The 25,850-nt window shown below is 48.4% G+C and overlaps 1 protein-coding gene across 3 annotated transcripts in view; it reads right to left on the reverse strand.

Annotated features, from left to right (window-relative positions):
• Positions 1-25,850, reverse strand: part of CEP57 (centrosomal protein 57) — a 595,025-nt gene that overhangs the window by 209,424 nt on the left and 359,751 nt on the right. For all 3 annotated transcript variants that reach the window (XM_086935295.1, XM_086935296.1, XM_086935294.1), the window contains exon 6: positions 18,072-18,149. In XM_086935295.1, coding sequence (XP_086791421.1) covers positions 18,072-18,149 — 78 coding nt within the window. The remainder of the gene's footprint in view (positions 1-18,071; positions 18,150-25,850) is intronic.

Genomic DNA, 25,850 nt, shown 5'->3' on the forward strand with positions numbered 1-25,850 from the left:
ACCTCTAAAAAAAATCCTAGAACTTTTGTTGCAATCACCCCCATTTAAAGTTGTGTCCTGGACTCGAAGCAGGCCACCTTACCGCAAGTAAGTATGTCCCTTTTGAAAATCACGATCATATAAGCCTTTCCTCGTGACTCTATGCCTCCTGCGAATCATGTTCATCACTGCAGTCTTTGTTTAAGGTGAAAAGGCCAAGATTTACTGATGTTGATCCAGTTTTTCCTATTATGTCCCAGAAAATTTCAGTAATTTTAGTACTTGCACTGCTTTCAGAGCATGAAGCTCATAGACTAGTTTGAGGTTTCACATTCATTACATGATGCAATCTAAAAAAAATATATATATATGTTTTTCGATTTACTTTTCCAGTAATAAAAAAATCATTGAGCAGAAAGGAAAAACCCCTCAAACCAACCAGTATTTTGCAACAACTAATATGCTTCATAAGGGCTGATCATATCTTAAAATGTTATCATTACAATACAAATGGGAAATTAAGCACAGACGAAGATCCAAAGAAATAGCCAAGAAAAGAATAGCGTAGGAAGGCAAGCAAAGGAAAAGAATTAAAAAATAAACAGGCTTGCTACTGAGAATTAAAGCACAAGTTACTTACCTTTGGTAACGATATATCTGTAAGAAACAGTAGTTAGTATTAGATTCCTTACCTTAGAATATCCCCAGGCGTCAGGCTGGATCCGGAAACTTTTGCGTAGCAGTACCCTTGCACGTCGGTAGGCGTCGTCTGCGGCTCCGCGTCTGTCGTCGTTGGCACCGGGATGACGTCGCCGGAGTACTTAGACACCGCCCTCGCGCGCTGACGTCAGTTCTTATACATAGCTTTTCCGCACCAGAAACGCAGAGCCATGATAAAAACCAACACTGGTGCCATGAAACTAGGGCCCTGAAAGGGGATGACCTTAACCCTAGATATCGGTTCACAGAACGGGGAGGATGGGTGGGGTGGTAAGGAATTTAATACTGACTACTGTTTCTTACAGATATATCGTTGCCGAAGGTAAGTAACTTGCGCATCTGAAAGAAACAGGTTAGTATTAGATTCCTTACCTTAGAATAGATACCCCAGCAATACCAACCCCTGTGGTGGTTCTGCGAACCAATGATCACACCAGAAAGTCCTGGAGAATGGAACGGCCAAAGAAGCCATCTCTCCGGACTTGGCTGTCCAGGCAGTAGTGTCTTGCAAACGTGTGCAGCGAGGCCCACGTAGCTGCCTGACAGATGTCCTGCAAGGGGATCCCCCGACCCAGGGCAGTAGTAGCCGCTGTGGCCAGAGTGGAATGGGCCCTCAGCCTAACAGGAGGCTCCTTTTTAGCCAAGGAGTAGCATACCTTGATGCACAACACGACCTACCAAGAGATGGTCTGCTTGTGCACCGCCCAACCTTTCTTAGCGCCCACGTAACCAACAAAGAGTTGGTCATCCACCCGGAACTGCCGTGTGCGATCCAAATAGAATGAGAGCGCACGTTTTGGGTCCAGACGGTGGAGCCTCCCTTCCTCTTTCGAGGGATGCGGAAAGAAGGTGGGCAAAGTGATGGACTGCCCGATGTGGAAGGCTGTGACTACCTTGGGCAGGAAAAAGGGTCGCATCCGCAACACAACTTTGTCCTGATGGACAGAAAGGAAGGGAGGTTTAGAGGCAAGAGCCTGGAGCTCACTCACCCTCCTGGCAGAGGTGATGGCAACCAGGAATGCAGTCTTCGGAGTAAGGAGACGAAGAGGACAGTTGTGAAGTGGCTCGAAAGGAGCGCACATCAGATAGGTCAGAACAAGATTCAAGTCCCACTGAGGCATCACGAAAGGAACAGGAGGAAACATACGAGTGATGCCCTTCAAAAACCTATTTACAACTGGGGACTTGAACAAAGAGGGCTGATCAGGGAGCCTTAAGAAGGCGGAAATAGCAGAGAGGTAGCCCTTGATAGTGCCCAGAGCAGAGCCCTGCTGGGCAAGAGAGAGAAGAGGAGAACCTCAGAAAGAGGGGCAGAAAGGGGATCCACAGCCTTTGCTGTGCACCATGCCACAAATTTGTTCTACCTGCAGGCGTATACCGATTTTGTGGAGGGACGCCTGGCTGCCAGAATCACATTACAGACTTCAGGAGGCAAGTCAAATGGCCTCAACTGCAGTCGCTCAATCTCCACGCATGTAAGTGGAGACTGGACAGGTTCGGGTGGAGGACCCCCCCCTGCTGCTGCGACAGAAAGTCCTCCTGAAGAGGCAGACGAATCTGGGATTCGACAGACATGCTGAGTAGCTCGGGATACAAGTATCTTTGTGCCCAGTCCGGAGCCACAAGGATAACTTGGGCCCGGTCGCTTCTGATCTTCAGCACTCTGGGCAGAAGTGGTATAGGCGGAAAGGGGTACAACAGACCGCAGCTCCACTCGCTACGAAAAGAGTCTCCGAGCGAGTGCCGCCTTGGAAATTCCAACGTGCAGAACTGATGACATTGCGCATTCTCTTCTGTGGCGAATAGATCTAACCAAGGCTCTCCCCACTGCTGAAAGAGGCCTCGCGTCAAGTCCGAGTTCAGACGCCATTCATGATCCATCATGCACCGACGGCTGAGTTTGTCCGCCCTGGCGTTCATGGAACATGCCAGGTGTTGAACCACCAGGGTCACGCCCTGATGTTCCAGCCACTGCCAGAGGTGCAGAGCCTCCTGGCATAGGGTCCACAACCCCACCCCGCCCTGTTTGTTGCAGTACCACATGGCGGTGGTTTTGTCCGTGAACACCAGCACTACACTCCCCCGGACAGAGGGGAGGAATGCCTTCAGTGCAAGCCGGATCGCCCGCAGCTCCAGAAGGTTGTTGTGGAGCCGGGACTCCGCCGGAGACCAGAGGCCTCTGATCTCCGCCTCTCCAATGTGGCCCCCCAAGCCCTGGAGGGACGCGTCCGTCACAACTACATGCTCCGGTTGGGGTAGGGATAGGGATCTGCCGCTCACCCAATTGCGGTCCGTGAGCAATAACTGCAACTATCATGCAGTGCCCTCCAAGATCAAGACATGGTCGGACAAGTTGCCCTGATGCTGGGCCCACTGAAACTTCAGGTCCCACTGCAGAGCCCGCATCCGCCACCGGGAGTGATGCACCAGAAGGATACAGGAGGCCATCAGCCCCAGAAGCCGCAGCGTCAACCTGACCGAGAGTCGGGATAACGGCTGAAAGATCGGAATCAGAGCCTGAATATCCCGAACCCGCTGTTCGGGAGGATAAACCCGAAACTGCGCCGAGTCTAGAACCGCTCCGATGAAGAGGAGCTTCTGAGAGGGACACAGGTGTGACTTCGGCACATTGATGGAGAACCCCAGCAGGTGCAGGAGGTCGGCCATAGTCTGGAGGTGGCTGATGAATGTCTGGGGCGAGCCCGCCTTCAACAACCAGTCGTCGAGGTAGGAGGACGACTGAAACCCCTAACCTGCGCAGATGAGCTGTGAACACCGCCATCACTTTCGTGAACACACGTGGGGCGCTGGTAAGGCCGAAGGGGCGCACGGTAAACTGAAAGTGCTTGTGGCCTACCGTGAACCGCAGGTAACGCTGGTGGGCCGGCAGGACGGGTGTTAGAACTGGGGGTCTCTAGTTGGCGGGGTAGGTACCACTGCTTGCTTCTAGTCAGGGTAAGGAGGAAACTCTCTGAGATAACACCTGCTCACCCTCTAGGTAGCTTGGCACGAGCAGTCAAGGCTAGTCAGAAGGCAATGTGTAAAGTATTTGTACCAACACTCACAGTAACACAATGAAAACACCACAAACTGACTCCACAACAGTTTAGAAAAATAAAGGTATTTAATCTAAACTACACAAGACCAAAACGACAAAAATCCAACATACACAGTTCAAGAATATGGTTGCAAAAGAGTTCTGAAGGTTGCGATAAAAATAATCCACAGTTGCGTGAAAAGTTCACAGTTGTGTCACGTTTAGCCAACAGTACCTTTAGATACGACAAAGTTCCAAAAGCAGAAGCTGATGCGGTGGAAAACAAGCGATGCGTTGCTCCTGAGACCTTGGGGAGGCGATGCGACAACCCCGCTGCAGCAGCGGGCGTGTTGCGACGAATCCGGTCTGTATGGGGAGGAAGGCCACTTGTATGGATTCAGGTGCGTAGGTTCCGTAGGAAGTTTGATCTCCCAAAGGCACGATGCGTCGATCTCGTAGGGGCTGCGACGATCTCCGGGGCGACGATGCACGATCCAGAGGCGATCTCTCTCTCGCAGCTCCTCGATGCGATGGCTCTGCGACGATGATCGCAGCGACGTGATGCGGTCTGCAAGGAAGTGGTGCAGAGATCTCGCCCAGCGACGACAGGCTCTGCGCCGACACTCACAGCGATGTTAGTCTTCCCGCACCGGTCTGGTGCGTCCTGCAAACGAAGGATGCAACGGCTCTTGCGACGATCTCGACCTTCGTAGCGGGGGGAATTTAATCGCACTGTTGGGGATGCGCTCCGCAGCGAGCGATGCTATAACTTTTCTGTAGCAAAGGCTTCCCAGCACAGGTACAACTTCCAGAGGCACCACACATGGGCCACACACTCCGGAGAGAAACAGAACTCTCTCAGGAGAGCTCAGGGGAAGCTGGGGGTGAAGTCCTTTTGTTCCTGGGACTTCAAAACAGGGAGCCAACTCTTCTCAGGCCCTTGGAGATTCCTTGAAGCAAGGGGACACAGCACAAAGCAAAGTCCTTCACCTCTCCTTGGCAGCAAAGCAACAGCAGGGCAATCCAGCAGAGCAACAGCTGGACAATCTTCCTTCTTCAGTTTCAGCTTTCTTCTTGGCAGAGGTTCCTTCTTGATTCCAGGATGAACTAATTTTCTATTGTCAGGGGTCCTGTACTTGTATCTCGAAAAGTCTTTGCTCTCTTTGTGCAAGTGGACCCTGAGCCTGGTCTGAACAAGTTCTGGGTGTTTCTTGAGCACTTTGTTTTCCTGGCTTCTCCTTTCCTCTCAGAGTGAGGGGCAGGGTCGTCAGCCGCCCAGCAGGAGTTGGAGCCAGCATTGTGGAAGGCAGGCACAGCCCTATTCAGGCCCAGGTGCTATCTCCTCCCACCACTCAAGTTGCAAATGCAGCCATTCAGCCTAGGGCTGACTCAGCCAGCCTCCTGGGGAATCCCCAGCCCCTGTCACTCTCAAACCAGACAGTCAATACACAAACAGGCCAAGGCACACAGGAAGGTCGGACAAGAGAACAGCAACTTTCTAAAAGTGCTGTTCTCAAACACAGGACTCAAAAACAACCTTTCCTAAAAGATGTGTTATTAAATTCTGAGTTCAGGGCTACTAGACTTATGTCCTATCTTGTTCCTATGGGAAGATATGCTGGTAGTCACTATCCCCCATGTTAGCATGTGGAGCAAGGTAGCCTCACAATAGTGAAAAAATAAAATGGCTGTAATTCACTACCAGAGCATATCACCTGCACCAGTACATGCTCTACCTTTCACATACACTGCACCCTGCCCAGGGGGGTACCTTGGACCTTCCATAGGGGTGACCAATGTGCACAAAAAGGGAAGGGTTAGGCCTGGTCAGTGGGGACACTGACCAGGAGGACATGGCAGTTCACAGACTGCACACAGGCACTGCGGTGGCAGGCCTGAGACACCATTTTGGGACTACTCATGTGGGTGGCACAATCAGTGCTGCAGGCCCACTAGTAGCATTTGTCCTCACTGTGAGAAGTTGGCCTGATATATAGTGCTCACTATTCTAGTGATCACTTTGTATCATACCAAACGACCCTTATTGATGATTGGTTGTAAGTCAACCTTATAGACCAGCTATCCTAGTAGCATGGACAAGAGCAGTCTTTAGGCTAAACTCTAGAGGGCGTATTAAGCCAGCTGTTATACCATCACATATACCCCTTGAACACCAAGTGAAAGGACACCACACAAGTTGTTATGAAAATAAAAGGATATTTATTTATAACAAGTCTAACCTGATCTCTTTATGAGTCAGGGAGCTAAGCACACAACAAAACTCTTACGAAAATACTTTAAGTCGCACAATTTAAACAAATGCCCGAGGGGCACGAAAAACCATATACACTAAAAGTGGAATGCGAAATACTAGCAGGTAAGTAACAAGATCCAGAGGCTTCAGGATCGCTAGGACTACACTACTGAACCCTAAGGTTAGGAGCAGGAGGCCTAGGGAGATCGGGTGCAGAGTGTGCACTCTCACGCGGGATGCGGGACAAAGTCTATGGATACTAGTATTCACAAAGTTACTGTTATCGGACGAATCCAACTAGATAGACTGAAAACGACAAAGGATCTGGACACTTAGATAGTGAACCTATACTGGAGCACCAAAATGCTTAGGTTACCTAGCCCAGGGGCTGCGGCTGCATAGGGTTCAAAAGACGTCCGGAATCCTCATTGAAGTCTATGGAGCCTGAAAGAAGAAGTTGCTGGCAGGCGACCGGTGAAGATATTCGGAGGGATCCAAGCATGGATCGGAGATGGAGACGACCTGAAAGCAGAGGGGACTCAGTTCTTAATCACTAGCCAGTGATTAGGTGGGCACCAGGATGGCACCGGATGAAGTCACCTCGACCAGGTGAGTGGGCGACGCTGGACTCTGCTGTCCCTCGGACCAGGAGGCGTTGTCGGCGACCAGGCTGGAGGTGCGAGCTGTCCCACGAAGGTATCTGCTGTCGGCGATGCTGGACCCAGGATTGGGGCAACAAACCTTGGCAAAGTCAAGCCCACGCGGTGGAGACGAGATGGCGTCTGGAGTGGCCCAGGAGGGTCCGGGGTGCTCCTCTCTTGGAAGGGAGCAAGGGCCAGTCTGGAGCAACCAGACCAGCGGTGTAATCATCGTGATTCGTCGTCAGGAGGGCCACTAGCCAGCAGGCAAGTGACCGGACAACGCGGTGAGCAGCAAAGAGCAGAAGGGCCCCACGCAGATCTCGTGGATGCTGGGGGGCTGGACTTCGGTGCTGGAGCTGCTCAGGGTCAGGGCTTCTCAAACCCCAAAGCACTCACTCGAGGATCCCTCGGCGGTCGTGCTGGTTAAGCGTCGTGCAGTTTTGAAGATGGCCGGTCCCTTCAGGTCTCGTCACACCCACGAATCTCAGCTGGGCTGATGATGCAGGTAGAGGTCAGAGATGCCAGGGAACCCGGGTCTCGTCGAGCTGGGCAGTCTTGATCCGGAGGATGGACTTACAGCAAACCGCGATGCTTAGATGGTGCCTGCGGGTGCAAAGTGGCTACTCCTTAGCCACAAGGGAGAGTCTTCAGAAATAGTCGAGAGTCCTTTCGTGGAAAGTAGTCAAGAATCAGAATTATCTAATCTGGGAAGGGGGCCTGCTCCTACCTTTATCCTAAGAAAAGAGGATGGCACGCGACTAGGTCCTGCCCATGGGTGGGACCAGGAGGGGGGTGGTTACACCCCTCTCCTTTGTCCGGTCTCTCCCCAGCTCAGGGGCTGGGTTGCCCCTGGAACTGGTTTGAGCTGGCACATGCATAGTGAGCACCGGGGTGCCACTTGCAGTCACCTTCCTTCTCAGCCCTGCCTACCTGGGATACACAAAACCCTGTCTGGGATGGTGCTAGCACCGCCCCTGACAGGAAACCCTTTGTCCAAGCTCTCCTCGCTGGAAGGACTCCCAGCAGCAGGAGGTCAGACTTGTGTCTGTGGTGGCAGCATCCATTTTGTGATGCTGAGGCTCGCGTTAACTGTAACCAGGGTTCACAGTTACATACATGTCGTGTCCCTCTAGAAGGGTGGAATGCTAACCCCGTCGCCAGAATTGGCGAGGGGTTAGTATTCCAATTCGTATGACATCTTACTCGACATGTTTTGATAAAGCAATACCAAAGATAGCAAATAACCGCGAGGATTATAATGCACTTAAGAGTATATGGTCCGCGTTATCATGGAACAGCTATTAGGACTTGGTTCCATAAGCTGCAGGATTGATAAGGCCTGCCATAAGAGTGACTGATAGGAATACATTTGTCCATTTTAGGGTTAGATATAGGAATACTATATCTAAAGCAAAGGGTGATTACACCACCTTGCCCCAGCTGTCGTGCAGCCAGTTGTGTCAGATTTGGATGGCCAGTCAGGGGTGGCATAATACATGCTGCAGCCCCTGGTAGGCCCTGGGTACACCTATGCCCTGGGTACCTAAGGTACACTGTACAGGGACTGATAAGGTGACTCAGTATCCAATTAGATATGTACCTAAGGTACATGGAATCCATTTTACAGAGACAGCAGTAGGCCTTGGGCCCTGAATAGCAGGGTCCCATGTCAACTAAGTCGGAAAACCAGAAAAACACCAGGCAAAAAGTTGGGGGTAACCATAGTCGGATATCCACCCTCCTACAAATACCAGCCCTGGCACACCCAGTGCACTTTACTAAGGACTTCTTGATGATTAAAAATATGCCAATCATGTATATCCAATCATCATAACAATTTACACAGGGAGCACTTACACTCTGGCACTGATCAGCAGTGGCAGAGTGTCCAAAGCATCTAAACCAGCAAAAACGAAATCCAGCACAGCATCAAAAATACAGGAAGTAGAGGCCAAAAAGACAGGGGAAACCACGCCAAAGATGCCAGGTCTAACAACGGGGATGTAAAATAAGCGTCCTGCAAGTCCAACGCTACCATCCAGCCACCCGGGTCCAGGGCAGCGAAGACCTGAGCCAAAAGTCAGCACTTTGAAATTCTCCTTCCGGAGGAAGCTGTTGACGTTCCGCAGGTCCAAGATAGGGCGTAGGCCCCCTTTGCCCTTCTTGGGAACCAGAAAGTAGTGGGAGTAACAACCACACCCTACTTCTGGCCCAGGAACGCGCTCGATGGCCCCCTTGGCCAAGAGGGCCGTAACTTCCTCTTGCAGGAGACTCAAATGATCCCCCGACACGCGGTGCTCCTGCGGTGGCATGGCTGGAGGGGTTGCCTCGAAGGGGAGGGAGTAGCCCCTGCAGATGATTTGCAGCACCCACCTGTCCAATGTGACGGTGCACCAGTGGAGGAGGTGATGGCGAACCCTTCCCCCCACTGGCGTCACATTGGCCTGAAAGCTCGGACTAGGAGGGTTTCGAGGCGGATGCTGCAGGGGTAGGCGTGGACTGACCTCGCCGTTGTCCCCGACCGCCACTGTGGTGGTTATCACGTCTGCCACCACGCTGGATGTTAACCTGCGAGCCGTGGCTGGCAGGACGTGTGGGGGCGCCCCTTCCTTGGCCACGAAAGGAGCGAAAGGCAACAGTTTGCTGGCGCGGGCCGAGAGTCCCAAGGACTTGGCCGTAGCCCTGGAGTCCTTAAAGAGCTCAAGCGCACTGTCTGCCTTGTCGCCAAAGAGGCGACGGCCATCAAACGGCATGTCCATAAGGGTGTTTTGGACATCAGCCGAAGAGTTGGTGGACCTCAGCCAGGCGTGGCGACGAATCCCCACCGTCGTTGCCATCGCCTTGCCCAGCGAGTCCGTGGTATCTAGCCCAGACCGTATGGAATACCGTGCCGCATCTCGACCCTTCACAAGGGCTTGGGTGAGTTTAGTCCGGACCCCCTCCGGACATTGTGGCAGCACGTCCGCGACCGTGTCCCACAGAGAGTGGGTGTAACGGCCCAAGAGGCACGCAGTGTTGACTGACGCCAACCCCAAACTAAGTGAGGAGAACATCTTTTTACCATACTGTTCGTACCTCTTGGATTCCTGATCGTGGGGAGCCGTCGGGAATGCGGTCTGGGAGTTAGAGGCCTGGATGACCAGGCTCTCGGGGGTGGGGTGGGTGAACAGGAAGCAAGGGTCTCCCAGAGCCGGGCAGTGGCACCTGGCCACGTTCCCATCTACAAGCGGACCGGTAGCGGGCTTGGACCAAGTGCCCAGAAGAACGTCTGACAAGGCCTCATTAAATGGCAGCAGAGGCTCAGCCGAACTTGCCTGGGGTTTAAGGACCTCAGTGAGGCGGTTAGTACTCACGGCCGCGACGTGGAGCTCAAGGCCCAAGGCCTTAGCAGCCCACGGCAGCACCACACTATAGGCAGCCCCCTCTTCCGCAGCCACTGCAGGAGGGGAGACAAAACCAGTGTCGGGCGAAGTGTCCAGACCACTGGCCTCCCCTAGCTCACCTGCCCTGTCCTGAGAAGACTGGCACTCACGTGCCCGAGGGTCCTCGGACCCCTGCCAATCCTCCTCGCCACCCATCTCCTGGTACTCAGGTGCAAAGGATGGGGCCGGGTCGTAGAAGTAGAAATCTCGTAGCGGTGTTAAATACGGCGCCGCTCCGACGCAGGAACCCGAATCGAGGGTAGGACCGGGGACAGCGTCGTCCTGGGACGGCACTTGGGGGTGACACCCTGGGGGCCGGCGAGGTCGTGAGGTCGACCAGCAACGACCTGGATCCGGATCCAGCGGGGCCCTGCGGCGTCGGGACCGAAGTCGCCGGCGGGGCCGGGGCCGAAGTACCCGACGGCGCCGGGGCCGAAGCACCCGGTCCGCTTGGGGACCCAGTCGGGGCCGCTTGGCCCGAAGGCGACGCGGAACCCGACGGAGGAGTGAGCCACCTCATGGCCATGAGGAAGGCCTCAATCTCCTCTGGCGTCGCATTCTGCCCAGGGACCGGCGGATATGGAGCAGGCTGCGATGCCTGCGGCTCCGGTGGAGCCGCGAGGGCGGTGTCCCCCGAACTCCCGGCCTCGTCGCGCGAGCGTCGGGGGGAGTCAGAAGAGCGATGCCGCCTCTTCGACTTCTTGTGCCTCTTACCTGAGGACTTCGAGCCCGAAGACTGATGACGACTCCCGGAACTGTGGTGACTCCGGCCCCGCAACCGGTCCCTCGACCTCCTTCCAGACCGGGACAACGAACGGCGCGGGGCTGAATGCCGGAGCTCGAGTCCCTTGCGGGACCGCTCCAGTCTAGCTTTGGACGTCAGGGCCCGGCAGTCGGAGCAGGACTGGTCATCATGGTCGGGGCCCAGACAGTGAAGGCACCGGCGATGGGGGTCGGTAACCAACATCAGTCGGCTACAATCGACGCAGGGTTTGAACCCAGGCATCCCTACCGGCTCCCTCGGAGTCGAGAGACTTCGAAAGATGATCAAAAAGGATCGAAAAAGTTTGTAAAAAATTGACTAAGGGTACAACTTTTTCCGGATCGGCGCTTGCTGGTGCGGAAAAAAGAAGAACTGACGTCAGTGCGCGAGGGCAGCGTCTAAGTAATCCGGCGACCTCATCCCGGCGCCAACGACGACGGACGCGGAGCCGCAGACGTCGCCTACCGACTCGCAAGGGTACTGCTACGCAAAAGTTTCCGGATCCAGTTTGGCGCCTGGGGATATTCAAAGGTAAGGAATCTAATACTAACCGGTTTCTTTCAGATTAGAATGTTACAAATCTTTAAAATTGTGGTCTGACCAAGAAGGAGGTTGAGATTTAGGCTTGGTATGACGTACAGAATTGTCAATCTGAATAAATGAAGGTACACTAGAACACATTAAATGAGGTAAATATTTTGTGTAGGATCTGCCATACAACAACAAGGTGTTAAAACGAAGTAATGAAATAGATAATCAAAATGAAAAGCATACTGATGGTTAATTCAAACTTAGTGAATGAACAGGCTGAGTTTTGAGTATAACGTTATTATAGTTCCTGTTCATAGAAAATTAAATATGATTTTTGTATTATTGAACACTGTTTAATTCTGCTTTAAGTTAAATAATATATTTGGTTTTTAATGTCTTAGTTAACAAGGTTGTTTGCTTGTTGTTTATAATATATATTTGTTTCTTTCCCTCCTGAACTACTGTTCTCTCGTTGGTGCAAGGTTGGAGGGTAGTCTTACAGCAGCAATGTGGCCAAGAACAAAAGAAGATTGCCGCAGGCGAGCGCGGCTCCACACACAACTCCACCAAAACCCCCACTAAATCCGCATAATGCATCCGGTTGAGGGAAGCTATCCAGATGCGACATGGTTTGATCGGTGCGACTGATCTCGGAGGACGGCAAATAATTTTACCTAGACCGTCGGGCCCTGTGGGCCGCAGAAGCCGGGACCTGGAGCAAGAGGCGTAGCCGAGAAGGCAGCAACGCCGACAAACAAAGCGGACCGGGGGAACCTAAAGGAGTGGAGTGAAGAAGTAGAGTGCGCATTTGCAGCGTACGAGTGAGAGCAGAGCAAGCGGAGGGGGGTGATCGGGTGCACGACGGCGCAGGAAACCAGTCGCAGATCGGCAAAAGGTACTCCGGCAATGGGCGCAGCTCCCTCATGACTCGGGACACCAAGGGAGCCGTGATTTGCAGGGGGAGCGGGAAGTAAGATGGGCTGTGTTTGAACGGGAGGAACCCACGCACCTGACCACCGTGAGCCCCCAGCGTCAAGAGCAGCAGTGAGTGAATTGGGACCCCCTCCTCCCTATGGTGCTCCCCGGGACAGCGAGCATTCCTCACAGCAGGGCCGATAGGCGGGGATCAAGCGGCCCGGACCGCAAAGCAGAGGGCGGCGCACCCCAGACTTGAAAAGCGAGAGGGAGAAGTAAATGGCATCCAAACTGTCCCGAGGGTAGCGGGGCAATGATCGCAGCGAAGCAAGACTTGGGCACCAGACGGGGACTGCCGACGGGAGACACTGGAGCGGCCTGGGGTGAATGATCCTTTGTGCGGGACCTCAAAATGGCGCCCGTGAGAAACACAGCCTAAGCAGCAAAGTACATAAGTAAACCTTACACATCAGCAAGAGCAATTAGGACGCTGTAAACACCATTATACTGCCAAGCACATCAGTGCCTCCCCACCCAAGCGCCCAAGAGTTTCATGGATAGTTCAAACTCTCGCCTTATAAAAGAACACTAAGCACTACAATTACCTGAGCCACAGGGTGGATGTGGACACCACAGGGAGTGTGAATCTGAGTAGCAGAGGCCTGAGGCACTAGGAAGAGAGACCCTCTTAAGCACCAGAGAGAGGAGAGAAATTGTAACGAACTGTACGCCAGGGAGAAAACCGAGACCTGACTACTGAGGGCATCTCGGCTCCCTTAAGAGAACATTAAGCTGACATTAGGCCTTGGAAGAAACCAAGAGGAAATAGATCCCACGAAGGTGTAGTGGAGGGCTCCTCTATGCCGCCCAAAAAAACAACAGAGTAACAGAGTCTCCTCCTACTTTACACCCACAGTCGCTAAGGACCTACAATCAACCAGACCAGGGGAGAACGTAATGACGCTTTCTAAGGAGGACTTAATTGCTTGCATCCCTGAGGGAGTTCAAGCAGGAACTATGGAACCTGTGAATCTTGTCAATGACCGTAGAGACTTAATTATTTTTGGCCGCTGCCCGGTGGAGCTACTTTGTTAGCTATAGAGGAGATGAGATGTTGACTTCCCCATCAGCTGTCACCTACCCAGTCGGACACTGGGCAGAGTCAACATGCTCTACATGCGAAGAACTTCAATGCTCGTCCGATTTTCCTATCATGGCTGTCCTTCGATAACCACAACACAGAGCCACCATTTTGTTGTTTCTTGTCCTCTCCCTCGGTCCGTTGACTTCATCCTGCCGACACTTGGACATTTCTCCTCGGCTGGAAGGCCTTATCTCTTTCTCCCCCTCCAGGCCCTCGTCCTTCCCATCACCTATCTCATCTCCCCCCCCTCCCTCTCTCTACCCCCTTGAATGTCTTATTTCTCTGTTCACTCTGAAGATAAGTAATATATAATCGTTTTTAGCCTAATCGTTATGTAATTGGAATCCTGAATGAATTTACTATTTGCATAGCTACAACTCTAACCACTAGTATATGTAGTAGTTCTTTGTACTTAATGTCACTCTTTTGTGATTCTGAGCTTTTCCGTTTGCATCTCTCCCCTGAGTGACTCTACAACGTATACATTTCCTTTTCTGCTACATGTATCTCTGTCTTGTGGGACTCTTCAACTCGCTGACTCCCTCCCTTTGTTCTCCCTAACCTCTGCCTTTCATGGATCCTGTCTTTTTCTAGATCACTAATTTACCCTGGTATTGAAAGAGTTTTCTTTCAGTAATTAATGTGATTATTTTTTTTTGCTGTTTGTTCCCCCTCTGTTGACCTGCCAGTTCCAACCCGCCTCCTAGCCCCCTGTCCCTTGTTGCCCTTTGACTAAGCACTCCTTCTCCCCTTGTTGGGGAAAGAGCCAATATTCATACTCTGGAGTCTGTGACCCCTCTGAGAGAGTCCACAGAGTCAAGGGAGCCAAGCACAGTTGAGGTAGGGTATGGCACCCCTTGCCAAAGCACTCCCTCTCCCCTTTTGGGGAAGGATCCAGTAGATACGCCTTGGAGTCTCAGAGATCCCTCTGGGAGAGTCCACTGCGTAAAGGGAGTCTCTCGCAACGGAGATGGGGGAATGATAGCACTTCCCCTGGGATCACAGCTTACTGGATTTTGGACGCAGCTATTACCCGTCTACCGGTTTGTGCCCCCGCCACCCTCCCTCTCCTCTTTCAGGCTATGTCTCTCACCCTCCCCCTCCTATTTCCCTCCTTCGTTCTCGGTCTACTTCCCCTGCTCCTACCCCCTCTCCCCTGAATCTCTCCCCTTGCCTGCTTTTTCAATTACGGATATGTCCTTATTGTTTGTCTCGCACAACATGTAACTATGTGTAAACGTTGTAACGATGTAACCTTCAACTATGGTCTGATACTCATGTAAAGTGCTCTGATACCCCCGGGTCTAGCCAGCGCTATTTAAAACCTTTCAAATAAATAAATAAAATAATCTGGTCCGCGCCTCTCATTCTGGCTTAAGCCAGTGGCAGTGTTAGCTATCCATATCATGAAGAAGCTTTGAACATAGTAGCATGCACCTCTGTGTCTTCTGCTAAAATGACGATTTACCAAGCTAAGTGCTGTGAAAATCTAAAATCCTAATAAAAACAAGGACGCAGTTATATCGCCCTGGCCACCAAGGTATTTGGAATTAGCATTTTTGGTGGTTTAACTATAAATGACTAGGCAAGTCATAAATTGCTTGCCTACTCTACAGATTTATCAAATGCTTTTGCTTATCACTTGATGCCCCTTATCCCTCTTGCTCTCTTTCAGGAATCAAACTACCAATGTCGCTGCCAGTATACCTTTGCCTCTTCCACCAGAAGGTCCTAATTTGTTGGTTTGACACACTTTTTCCTTGATTGTTTTAGTTCGCATAAGTAAAGAGTTTCTGACATTTATTAAATTACATCGCTTCCTTCAGGTTAATATTTCTTTATTGCAGCTGAGGTTTGAAAGTAAGTGTAAAATGTAGCGAAACATGGAAAAAGCTACCTCTTAGCTTTTGTTTCTGCACTAGACTTGGAAAATCCCCATTTACAGCATGACACTAGTCTTCGGTTTCCACTAGTATTTGTGTTGAGTTTAGAACTTAAAGGCTGATTTAGACCATGGCGGGTGGCCTGCCCTTTGTCAGGTTGCATTATTGTTTTTCTGTTTGTGACCCGACTGTAACAGACATAAAAAAGTATAAATAGGGTGGCCAGTTTGAGGTCCTTACCTAGACACCCTATACTTCATCACAGTGGAGAAGTGTGGCTCAATGGTTAGAGCGGCAGACCCTGTTGCAGAGATCTAGCCCGGGACCAGGGTTCAATTCCCGCCTCGGCGGGTCTTGGGCTCAATTTCCACAGACCTGATTATTCGAGCCTCGGTGCCTATTCAAATCATGGGTCCCACTCTGCAACTCTGGGCAATAGCTTGCTTAATCTTCACAACGGCCCCAACAACGCTAGGATGCCTGGCTTCACCTTGGGGTTGCCCAGGAGTGGGCACTTCACAGGGAAAAGCCAGGAGGGGTTCCACAGCGGTATTCGGGGGTCGATTCGGGCGCTATACAAATACTACTACATTTACATTAGGTTTTTCGACGGTGAAGCAGCAGGGGCACTACCGTTGCAAAACTGATGGTCCGACGGAGCTGGCCTACCGAGAGTTTGGCGGACAGGGTACTTTATAATGTTTGTGACAGAGTATCTTTTCCACCAAACTCTAGATTTGGTGCTATTTCTACTAGTTGCTTTCCATAGATCCACTACATTTCTGGATCAACCTACATTTCTGTACCTAGGGGGGCTTCTTGTTGAACAGTGTGAACCTAGCCTAAAGGCAGCTGAGCCCCATACAGTAGTCACAATCAAGGAGTTGCTGGCTTGGTAGCAGGGTTCTGAAAGCAGAAGTCACTGTTTGTGTTGTGATGTAGTGTTCTTTGAAAAGATGTTTCCTCAGCGCTTCCCTAAACTGGAGCAGTGATGGGACAGTCCTGATGCATATTCGAATATTGTTTCAGGTCCTTAATTCATCAATGGATAATCCGTTGGACTGGGTTTTATTTGTTTGCAATTCTTTGTCTCCATTCTAAAGGCATAGGCTGCAGACATGCTTCTATTGTCTGCTTCTTAAGTTCATATGTCATTGCGGACACAGTTGTCTTTATAATGATATCAGGGTCGATTTCTCAGAGCCAAAATGTTGCTAGGACTAGAGGTGGCTAAAACGTTGAACTGACTCCCAATCTCAATAATGCACATTTTCTGAAAGGTAGGAAGCCAACACAATGAGATTTTAAAATAATATATGGTTGTAATCTTTTATACAAAAAAATTAATCTGCATGGAACATCATGTCTATATTAACAATTGATCATTCTGCTTTTTGAGTGGTGACCCCTTTCACATTATACACACATTTTTAACTGGGAAAATTGTACATCGCATTGTGTAGCCATATGTGTCACTGGTCCAATTCGTATTGCAAACTTTGCACTCTTTGTGTATGTCCTACACAGTGGTGAGTGTCACAATTCCCTACACTTCCCCGGAGTGGGTCTTGCAGATAAGCGAACCGGGACCTCTATGCGTGGACAGCAGATATGCAAGATTGCTGCACGGATGTGCGGACAAGGAGGTGACTGCACTAGAGGCTACCGACTGGCTGATTCTCCTTCCTACGATGTTGCTTTACTGATTTCCGATAAAGTATTTGCCTGTTCTAATCTGTAATGGTTTATGAAGGCAACATTGCAAGCAAGAAACAATTAAAACAGACTGTGTACAGAAACATCAGAAAAGAAAGACACTCAACTATTCATTCAAGAAGAAAACGATCTTTGCACATTCATGCTCACCCAGGTTGATGGGAAAAAAGAACTGATGCATGAGGCAGACACTACTATACACAAAGATGAGGTAAGTGCCTTCGTAATGGACAGACATGTGCTTTCGGAAGCAGTGCAATGTTTCTTTAACTCTTTTTCCTAGTACTGCAACCACAAGTCACAATCCTAACATGTTGGGGTTGGAGGTGCTCCTGAAGCCCTTTATCTCTGAAGATATTTAGGGGGTACGAGAGGAGTCCGTGAGTTGTATTTTAAATGAGATACAACATACATATTTGCTACTGAAGTACTGCCATCAATCCTAAGGTGTTACTGCCAACATAGGTGTCTCTAGATCATACCTGCAAATGTGTTGCCTTGTGGCCATTTAATTTGCTATGGCAAAGTTAGACTGATACTATATATTTGAAGCATTGCAAGTTGATGGGGTTTCTGTGTTTCCCTAATTTTCACAAGTCATAAGTTTCAGACAAACCACTTAATTTCTGTTTACTGATATCCCAAGTCTCTGCCTTGTAATATAATGAATTATATATCAAAATGTAGTTTTCAAACTTCAGCAAATCTTCACCTTCCTCTAAATGTTTCTTTATATTTACAGCAAATCGTCCACCATAGTAATATTTTTATACCATACTTTGCCTCTTCTATGCGCTGTAACTAGCAGCTATTAGTGTAACCCAATCCAATGGGGTACCCAAGTTACTGACTTTAAGTTTAATGGTGAAACACCGACTCAACCTTGCTAAGATTCAAACTCATGGCCAGCGGATGATCACAGCTTCCAGTAGTGAGGTTTCAGCACATTGAGCCGTCCTGACAACCATTATGCCAAATGAGCTTTCAGAGACAACACCGCTGCAAACACAAATGAACAATTATCATTTCTAAGCATGACTACAGCTAACAGTAACCCACCGATTACCTGAGCGGCTTTCTGCTGCATCAACTTCCTAAACCTTTGTTCTTCACGAAGCTTTTGTTCCATTTCTTGGATTTTTTTCTAGAAAGTAAAGATTATTAACATTAACAAGTGATCTTATTGCACAGAAATTCATTCACGTATGCAAGAGCGTACCTACTCTCACATTTCACTGACTAAAGGTAACTGAGTTTATCAATCAAGAGCTTCACGAGCAATCACACGTCTGTGTTGCCCTCTTTGCCTCAAAGTGAACAGCTTCAGCAGTAAAGCAATAAGCAGCAAATGAACAAGGGTTTGTACTCAATACCACATGCTGTTGACTCACTTTGTTATTCACAACAGCTGTAAGATGAAACATACCCCAATATACCCAACCATTAAACTCTTACTGCAAAAATATGACCTAAGTTTGCAGCTTGGCTTGCAGAGGTGAGGAGTTGCTGATTCTAGAGCACAGAGGGGTCCCCCACTTTTTGGGAGTTAGTGAAGAAAGGAAAAGGGGAAATAAACAAATGTTCCAAACTGTTTAAGGAAAAACCAAATCAAGGAAGTTCTGGGAGTGCCTCGTTTTATTCACTATGCATCCGTATTGTCACAGTCACGTAATTTTTCAAAATATCAGAATACACATTTAATTATCATGACTTTATGTGCCCATAGGGAGAAGGAAAAGGGAAAGGAAGGAAGTAAAGTTGGCATAGAATTGTGACTCTCTTTACATTTAATAGAAATACAAATACATTGGAAATTCATGTATCAGTTCTGAATGATCCCTATCCACAACAGGGTCATATATAATATCCACAATGTCTGGTACTTGTTCAGGACAAATTCAAGCTCCTATAAAGCCGTATATATCATGCTGGTACTAGGAGTTGAAGGGGGGTAGATGAACAGTCTACGTTTCGACCCAGGAATCGATGTAGGATAGTTGGTCCTTACAGGGAGGGTCTTCTTCAGGACATGCGGGGGTGTGGGGATGGGCAAAACCTCCTAGGGTTAAAGAAGAACAGAGTCAAACTTTATTTTGTGTAGGGCATACCTGTCCCTAAGGTAACCGTAGCGGGGAGATGTCCGACCGCCCGGGAACAGCGTTAAAAACATATACTGAGGACTCTGAAGGTTGTCTACAAGCGCTATTACCTGCTTTGTATTGCAGGTCAGAGTATGACCAGCACGGTCATGAACGAGTCTTGGGGTTATGGTTTGTGGGTTTCAGGATTAGATCCATGAAGTACAATCCATTATCTGAAGAGGAACACAAGCATTATAGAAAAAAGGTTGAATTTACTTGATCACAACTGGGGGCAACACCCTATGCACTCTTATATCAGGACAACAAAACCTGCTATTCAATCGTGTCCCATTACATATGGTCATACCTTGGTTAGAGGTTGGAACAATCTCTATGTTTCAAAGGAACTGCTCAATTAATTTTCTTATCCGTAAGTCACAAGATCGTATCTAAGATATAAAGAACACGGGGTACTGATGTGGATTAATTGACTCCCCCACCGCGATTACTACACATGAAAGGGAGGGGGTCTTACCCATGAGAAACTGTCCTCGGCTTGGGACGACTTACGGATAAGAAAATTAATTGAACAGTTTGGAACATTTGTTTATTTCCCCTTTTCCTTTCTTCACTAACTCCCAAAAAGTGGGGGACCCCTCTGTTTATAACAATTAACCACCCAGGTCCCTTTGACTTCTGGGTCTAACCCTGTTTTATAAAACAGATTCTAGAGCACAGGCAGTAGAAATGTGCCTTTTCTGCACCCAAGATGTACAATTTGAAGCATACGAAGAACAGGAGACAAACACAGTAAACATAATGCATTTAAATGTACTGAGTGGATGAAGGGATGTATACAGTGCACGGCTACTCTAGATTGTACCAGTGCTAGAGTGCGTACAGAGGAGGTGATCCACTTGAGGGCTAAAGAGATACGTTTTCATTTGGTTTTGGAAAACCTTCTCAGACATATTTCTGGAAGGCACAGAAAGGTGATTATAGCTAGAGGACACGCGCACTGAAAAGGACGCACCCCCTGCCTAGTTCTCTTAAAATGGTGGATTGCAATCAGTAGAGCTTTTCCTGAGTGGAGCGTCATGCTAGGAAGTACATATGGATTCTCTTTTGGTATTGAGGGCCTGCAGGGCATGGTGAGCAATTAGTAGGGATTTGAAGGGGAATATTTTGCTAAATGGGAATCAGTGTAGCAGTTTTAGATATGAGGATGTGTGTTTTAAAAGATTGAATAAGAGGCATACAGCTATGTTCTGCACTATTTGTAGACGTTGAATCAAGAAAGCAGTTAGGTCTAGGTACAAGGTATTTGTAATCCAATCTACATAAGATGGATGCGTATACAACATTTGTCTGGGCTTCCCAGGGTAAGAGAGGCACACATTTCTTAAAGGCCTTCATTTACAACAAAAAAAACGTTTACTAAAGCAGAGAGTTGGCCCTTAAAAGAAAGCCGGTCATCAATTTCAACCCTAATATTTCTTGCAGATCCTGTGGGCGGCGGGGGTAGGGTGTCCCCAGGCCAACAGCCTATTAAGACACTGAGGAATGAGAATATTCTGTAGTAAAATTAGGAATATACTGGATCTGCAAGAGGTTACAGCTTTGTAATTACAGCAAACTGGATTGCGAAGAGGAGACCTCCTCTTGGCTTATCAAAGCCATTAAAGGAGCACAATCTCACAAGTGTCTCATCTCAGCATTACATCAAACTGAGCCTAAATCCTACTGAATGTCTAACAGGATTTGGTGAAGTAATAATTGCAGCAGCATAGTGATTGATTAGTGTTTGCCTAGCTCCAAAACTCTGATCATAAAAACAAAATCTTGTGAAACAATCTGGTATTGAAATACTGAGACATATCCAGAACTACTGATTCCTCATGTAACAGCGCACAGATGAGGATTAGACCAAAAGGATCAAACAGCCCAACAAAGACCCTAGAAAATGAGGAACACACCTTCTACAAAAACAGGAGGAGTAAAGCATGAAGGGTATGCGCCTCTGCTGTCATGTCTCCAGAAGAAGAAATTGAGGTTTCTTCTAATTTCTACCTAAAGGTAGTGCAAGATTATACAGCCATCTACGTATCCCTCTTGATTTAGGATTGCTACAGATGCCACTGGTGTTGTGCCAGTCTAATTTGATCTTCAGAACCTTGTGGGGAGAGTCAAAGGGCAAAATCTTCAAGAAGGCAACCAAATGGCTAGCCTGCAAACTCAAGGTATTAAACAGACTAAAAAGGACATTGGAGACAAGGGTTGAGGACAGGAAGGAAGGTCATGCAGTAATAAGAGTACTGGACTTCGAAGAAGTTAAAAGCAGATGCAAACGAATTTCTGACAAAAGTATCTCAAAGTATGTTAGTAAGAAAATATTTTCCTGATCCTTTCAATAAAAAACGGTCAGTGGGGCCTTTCTTGCATCATTTTCTGGCTTCCAGTCAAACCCCTTTATAAAACAAGTACAAATCCTGACTCCCCCTCATACCCTATTTCCTGTGCATCTATTTATCGTTTACTGAATTATTTTGTTATGACTCCTCTGTTAGTGTTCAACATGAGCCCTCTCCTCTCCAACACTCTCCCAAGCTCAGTCAATTCACAGAACCCATTCTAACAGTGAATTGACTGCCATTCTAGACATTAGATGAGAGATACATCATACAGTTAGACCAAGAGGCTGTTTAAACAACTATTTCCTAGTATGCAAGTATGGCTGTAAGAAAGTGGCTCTATATATACTGGGCCAAAGTAAGGTACAGTATGTATAGAGTCCCCAGTCTCCAGAGGTATGACAGAGGTTAAAATCAGATATGACCGTACTCTCTAAAGTGGTAGCTTGGTCGAGCAGTAAGGCAGTATCAGAGGACAGTGTAAAGCATTTGTTGTACACACTCAGTCAGCAAAAGGTTTCACACACTCAAGAACTGAACTCTAGGCCAATTATTTTATGTCAGAAGATATAGTTGTTTTAATTTAGAACCAACAGGTATCAAAATATACTTTTCTCAATATGAGTGACTTTAGGTATTTACTTTGCAAAAAGGCAATAGACTTTCTAAGTACAATAGCTACAGTGGTTGCAATAGGCAACATAATTTCAAATACAATTTAACATTGAGCTCAATGGGTTTTGCTAGATAAATGCTGTTGATTACTTTAGGGATTACTTTTCTAACCCCAGGACTGGATCCTAGATTCAGTCCCAGGACATGTACTGTAAAGTTAAGTAAAAGCATTTTAGTTACAGTACTGATTTTTAAAGAATATAAATGTTTTTTCAAAGTTGACACTTCGAAACTTTTCAGTGAAAACTAAGCAATGTTATTCTATTGGAGGAAATTCAAGTCACAGGTAAAGTACGTTCTCGTTACTTAGGTTAGTAGTTACGTTTTAGTAGTTGGTACGATTAAGGAATATTTCTAGTTTGCAAAAATCGACACTTAGAAGAAATTTCACAGAAAAACAGTTAATGGTTTCCTATGGAAGTAAATTCAAGTTACTGGTACGTGCAGTTATGATTACTTTTGCGGTTCAGTACTGGGCTAAAAGGTACAGTACTGGCTTCTCTCCTGATCACAGGTGAGTATTTCGGAATTCGTTATTCGGCTGATTTTAGATGAATATTTTAAAGTTTCAAAACTCTTAACTTGGAAGAAATTTCAAGTGAAAACCAGTCAATGTTAACCTATGGAAGGAAAGTGAGTTATCGGCTTTTAGATAAGTACTCGACTGGTAGAGTTAAGGTTCTGGGCATAGACTCAGAGGTCCCCCAGGGTCAGGTAGGTACAGTTGGTACACCCTCAGCGGCACAGGGGCAGCAGGGTGCAGAGACAGTTAGGCCCCGTGTTATCCAATGAGATGCAGGGGGCCTTTGGTTGCCGGCTGCTGGCTAGCAGGCCATGCGGCTGAGGGAGCTGTGCTCCTGGTCACTTGCTCAGGGCAAATGAGGAAGTAGGATAGGACAAAGGTTGCACTGCCAGAGGCAGTCTGGCAGCTGGGTGCAGGGTGCTTTTGAGCAGTCGGGCGCTCAATGTTATTCAATGGAGATCTTGAAGGATAGGTAGGCACCCAGGAGATGGGCACAGGGGGCCGTGGGGTAACGGGATGTCTTTTGAGGTCGGGAAATCTTACCCCCTGCTGGTCGTGGTTGGAATTGTCCTTTGTCCTGAGGCTGCAGGCTTCGTCAGGGTTTGTCGAGGAGGGTCCTTGCTAACTGGATTCCAGATCAGAATCGCCGGGGGGACGTCCTCAGGGTCTTGCTTCACCCCAGCACAGGCCTGGCTTCGGGGGTACGGAGTGTGCAGGGTTCGCGGTTCCAAGCTGATTCACGGGCCTGTTACTTGCTTTGAGCAGTACCACTGCTCGTGGGAGTCCCAAGTAGTCAGAGTCACAAGGCAGTCAGGTCCTCCGGGGTTTTTGAGGTTGCGGATCACTGGAGACGCTGGGGTTTAGCAGGAGCAGGTTCGAGGGTCGACAGGCCTGTAGGGCTAGGGCCAAATCAGTTGGTGTCTTCCTCTTTTTAGCAGCTGCACGGCAGGTCTTCTTGTTCCATGTTCTTCTTTCTTGTTTCGTCATCTGGATCTGAGGAAGAAAGGTTCAGGGTGCCCCTAAATACTAAATGTAGGGGTGTTACAGGTAGGGTAAGGGCAGGGACAAATGGGTCTCTGTCCTGGGGTAAGTACACCCCCTAGCTTGCTCCTCTCCTGTGGGAGGGGGGCAGGAGCCTAGCTGTGATTGGGCAGGGCTCCCCTTCCTCAAGATGGCCAGAGCCCAGAGTTGTGTTTCACCTTGCCTCTCCAACCTGAGGGGTGGAGTTGGCATAGGCTGGCACACCCCCTTTCCTCACTTAGGGTTTCCTGCCATTCTTCCCACCAGAGTGGGGGTCAGAACCGGTGGGGGACAGTTGCTGAGTACAGCAAGTGGTCTGGAGAAGCTCAAAAAGCCGGAATGCCTTTGAAGCTTCCCCTCCCCATCCTAGGGGAGGAGGCTTGGCACCTCGTCCCAGGATGTGCATTGTTGCAGGCCCAGGAGAGTGGGGGCTCTCCACTCAGGGGTTAAGCAACATGTCTGCTGTGCGGCAGCCTGGGTAGCCTCTCAGACGAGACGTGGATTGTAGGTTATGTTTCAGGGGGCATCTCCAAGATGCCCTCTGTAGTGCGTTTTACATTAAATCCCACACTGGCTCAGTGTTGGTGTATTGTGCAGAGAAGTTTGATATCAAACTTGTCAGTCTTCAGTGTTAGCCATTATGGTGCTGTGGAGTTCGTAATGACAACCTCCCAGCACAATATACTCTTAATGGCATCACTGCACTTACAGTGCTCAGGAATGGCCCTGGGTACTGTAGGGGCACATGGCTCATGCACCTGTGCCCTCACCACTGGCATAGGGCACCAGCTAGAGGGGTAGCTGATGTATGCCAGGGCAGTGGGTTTGTGGGCATGGCACACAGGCATGTGTGCCATGTGGACTCTTTGTTTAGTTCTGCACCAGGACACTCCTCCTGCAAAGGCAGTGTGTGTGTGTCAGGGTACAGGGCCCCTAAGGGTGGCACAATAAGTGCTGCAGCCCTTAGGGGTCTTCTCTGGTCACAATGCCCTGGGTACCCAGGGTACCATCTACCAGGGGCTGACATGTGGCCAGAGATGCCAATTGGGTTTTAGGCGTTAGTACAGTTTTTAGGGAAGGAACACAGGCCCTGGGTATCTGATTGGCAGGGACCAAGGGCAGACCAAGGAAAAGTGCATCAGGTATCAGGCAAAAAGTGGGTGTGTTACTGCAACAGAAACCCACTTCACTACAATGGCACAATAAAACTACACCAGTCTATTTTTCACACTATTATGCATCAACTGGAGGATGTACTTAGGGTTGGTACTGACTATTCTAGTACAAAGCTTGACTGCAGAGAAACTTCAGATGGCTGAACAATTCAGGGTATATCTGTTTTTCTTCTGTACCTGGACCTTTCCTTCTGTAGAAAGTGCTACTGTATTACCATGTCTGACCTATAGTATATCTGTACTTGCACACAGCCTCTTCTTACTGTTCTAGTTGTCCCCATGCATTATGTGCCCGAAGCGTAAAGATTATGATGAACAATTGGAAGAGTAATCCTCTTAACCAGATGGATCAGTGTATTGTTTAATAAACTAGGAATGCCTACATACCTTTGCATGTTTGGACTGTTCTTAGTAGAATCATATTAACGAATAGTTCCAAAAAGAAAATTGATCTGCTACCAACAAAGCTACAATACAGTGTGAATCATGGGTGAAAAAGGGTACACTAAACTTCTTTTTTCTTACCCAACGGTACTGAATAAATTCGAAATCAAAGGACTACGTTAAAAAAAGATTTAAAGGTTGAAACTGCACATTTCTAATATCTGAAACAGTCTGCAACTTATTGAGGTTGGAGCACTCTACAGGATGAAACAAGATGATTAAGTATTTGTAAACTGTAATTCCATAAGTGGTGCTTCTAAAGAGGTGTTGAAATCAACCATTTACAATACAACTAATCCACTACTGTGTGAGTGAAGAATGTGGTGGATGCTGCAGAGGTAAAGAGTACCAAAGTTTAGGACTAACACTGCTGGTTTTTCGACTCCAAGTGCATTGAACCCTGGTAACCAGATCTCATGGTCAGTGCCATGATCCCAAACTGCATATTTTGGATTGATATAACCAACTGGCATAAGCTAGCTTACTTTTAAGTCTCAAGTATATGGTCTGTAAGCT

The sequence above is a fragment of the Lissotriton vulgaris genome, chromosome 8 (genome assembly GCF_964263255.1).
Source record: "Lissotriton vulgaris chromosome 8, aLisVul1.2, whole genome shotgun sequence".
NCBI classification, from domain to species: domain Eukaryota; kingdom Metazoa; phylum Chordata; class Amphibia; order Caudata; family Salamandridae; genus Lissotriton; species Lissotriton vulgaris.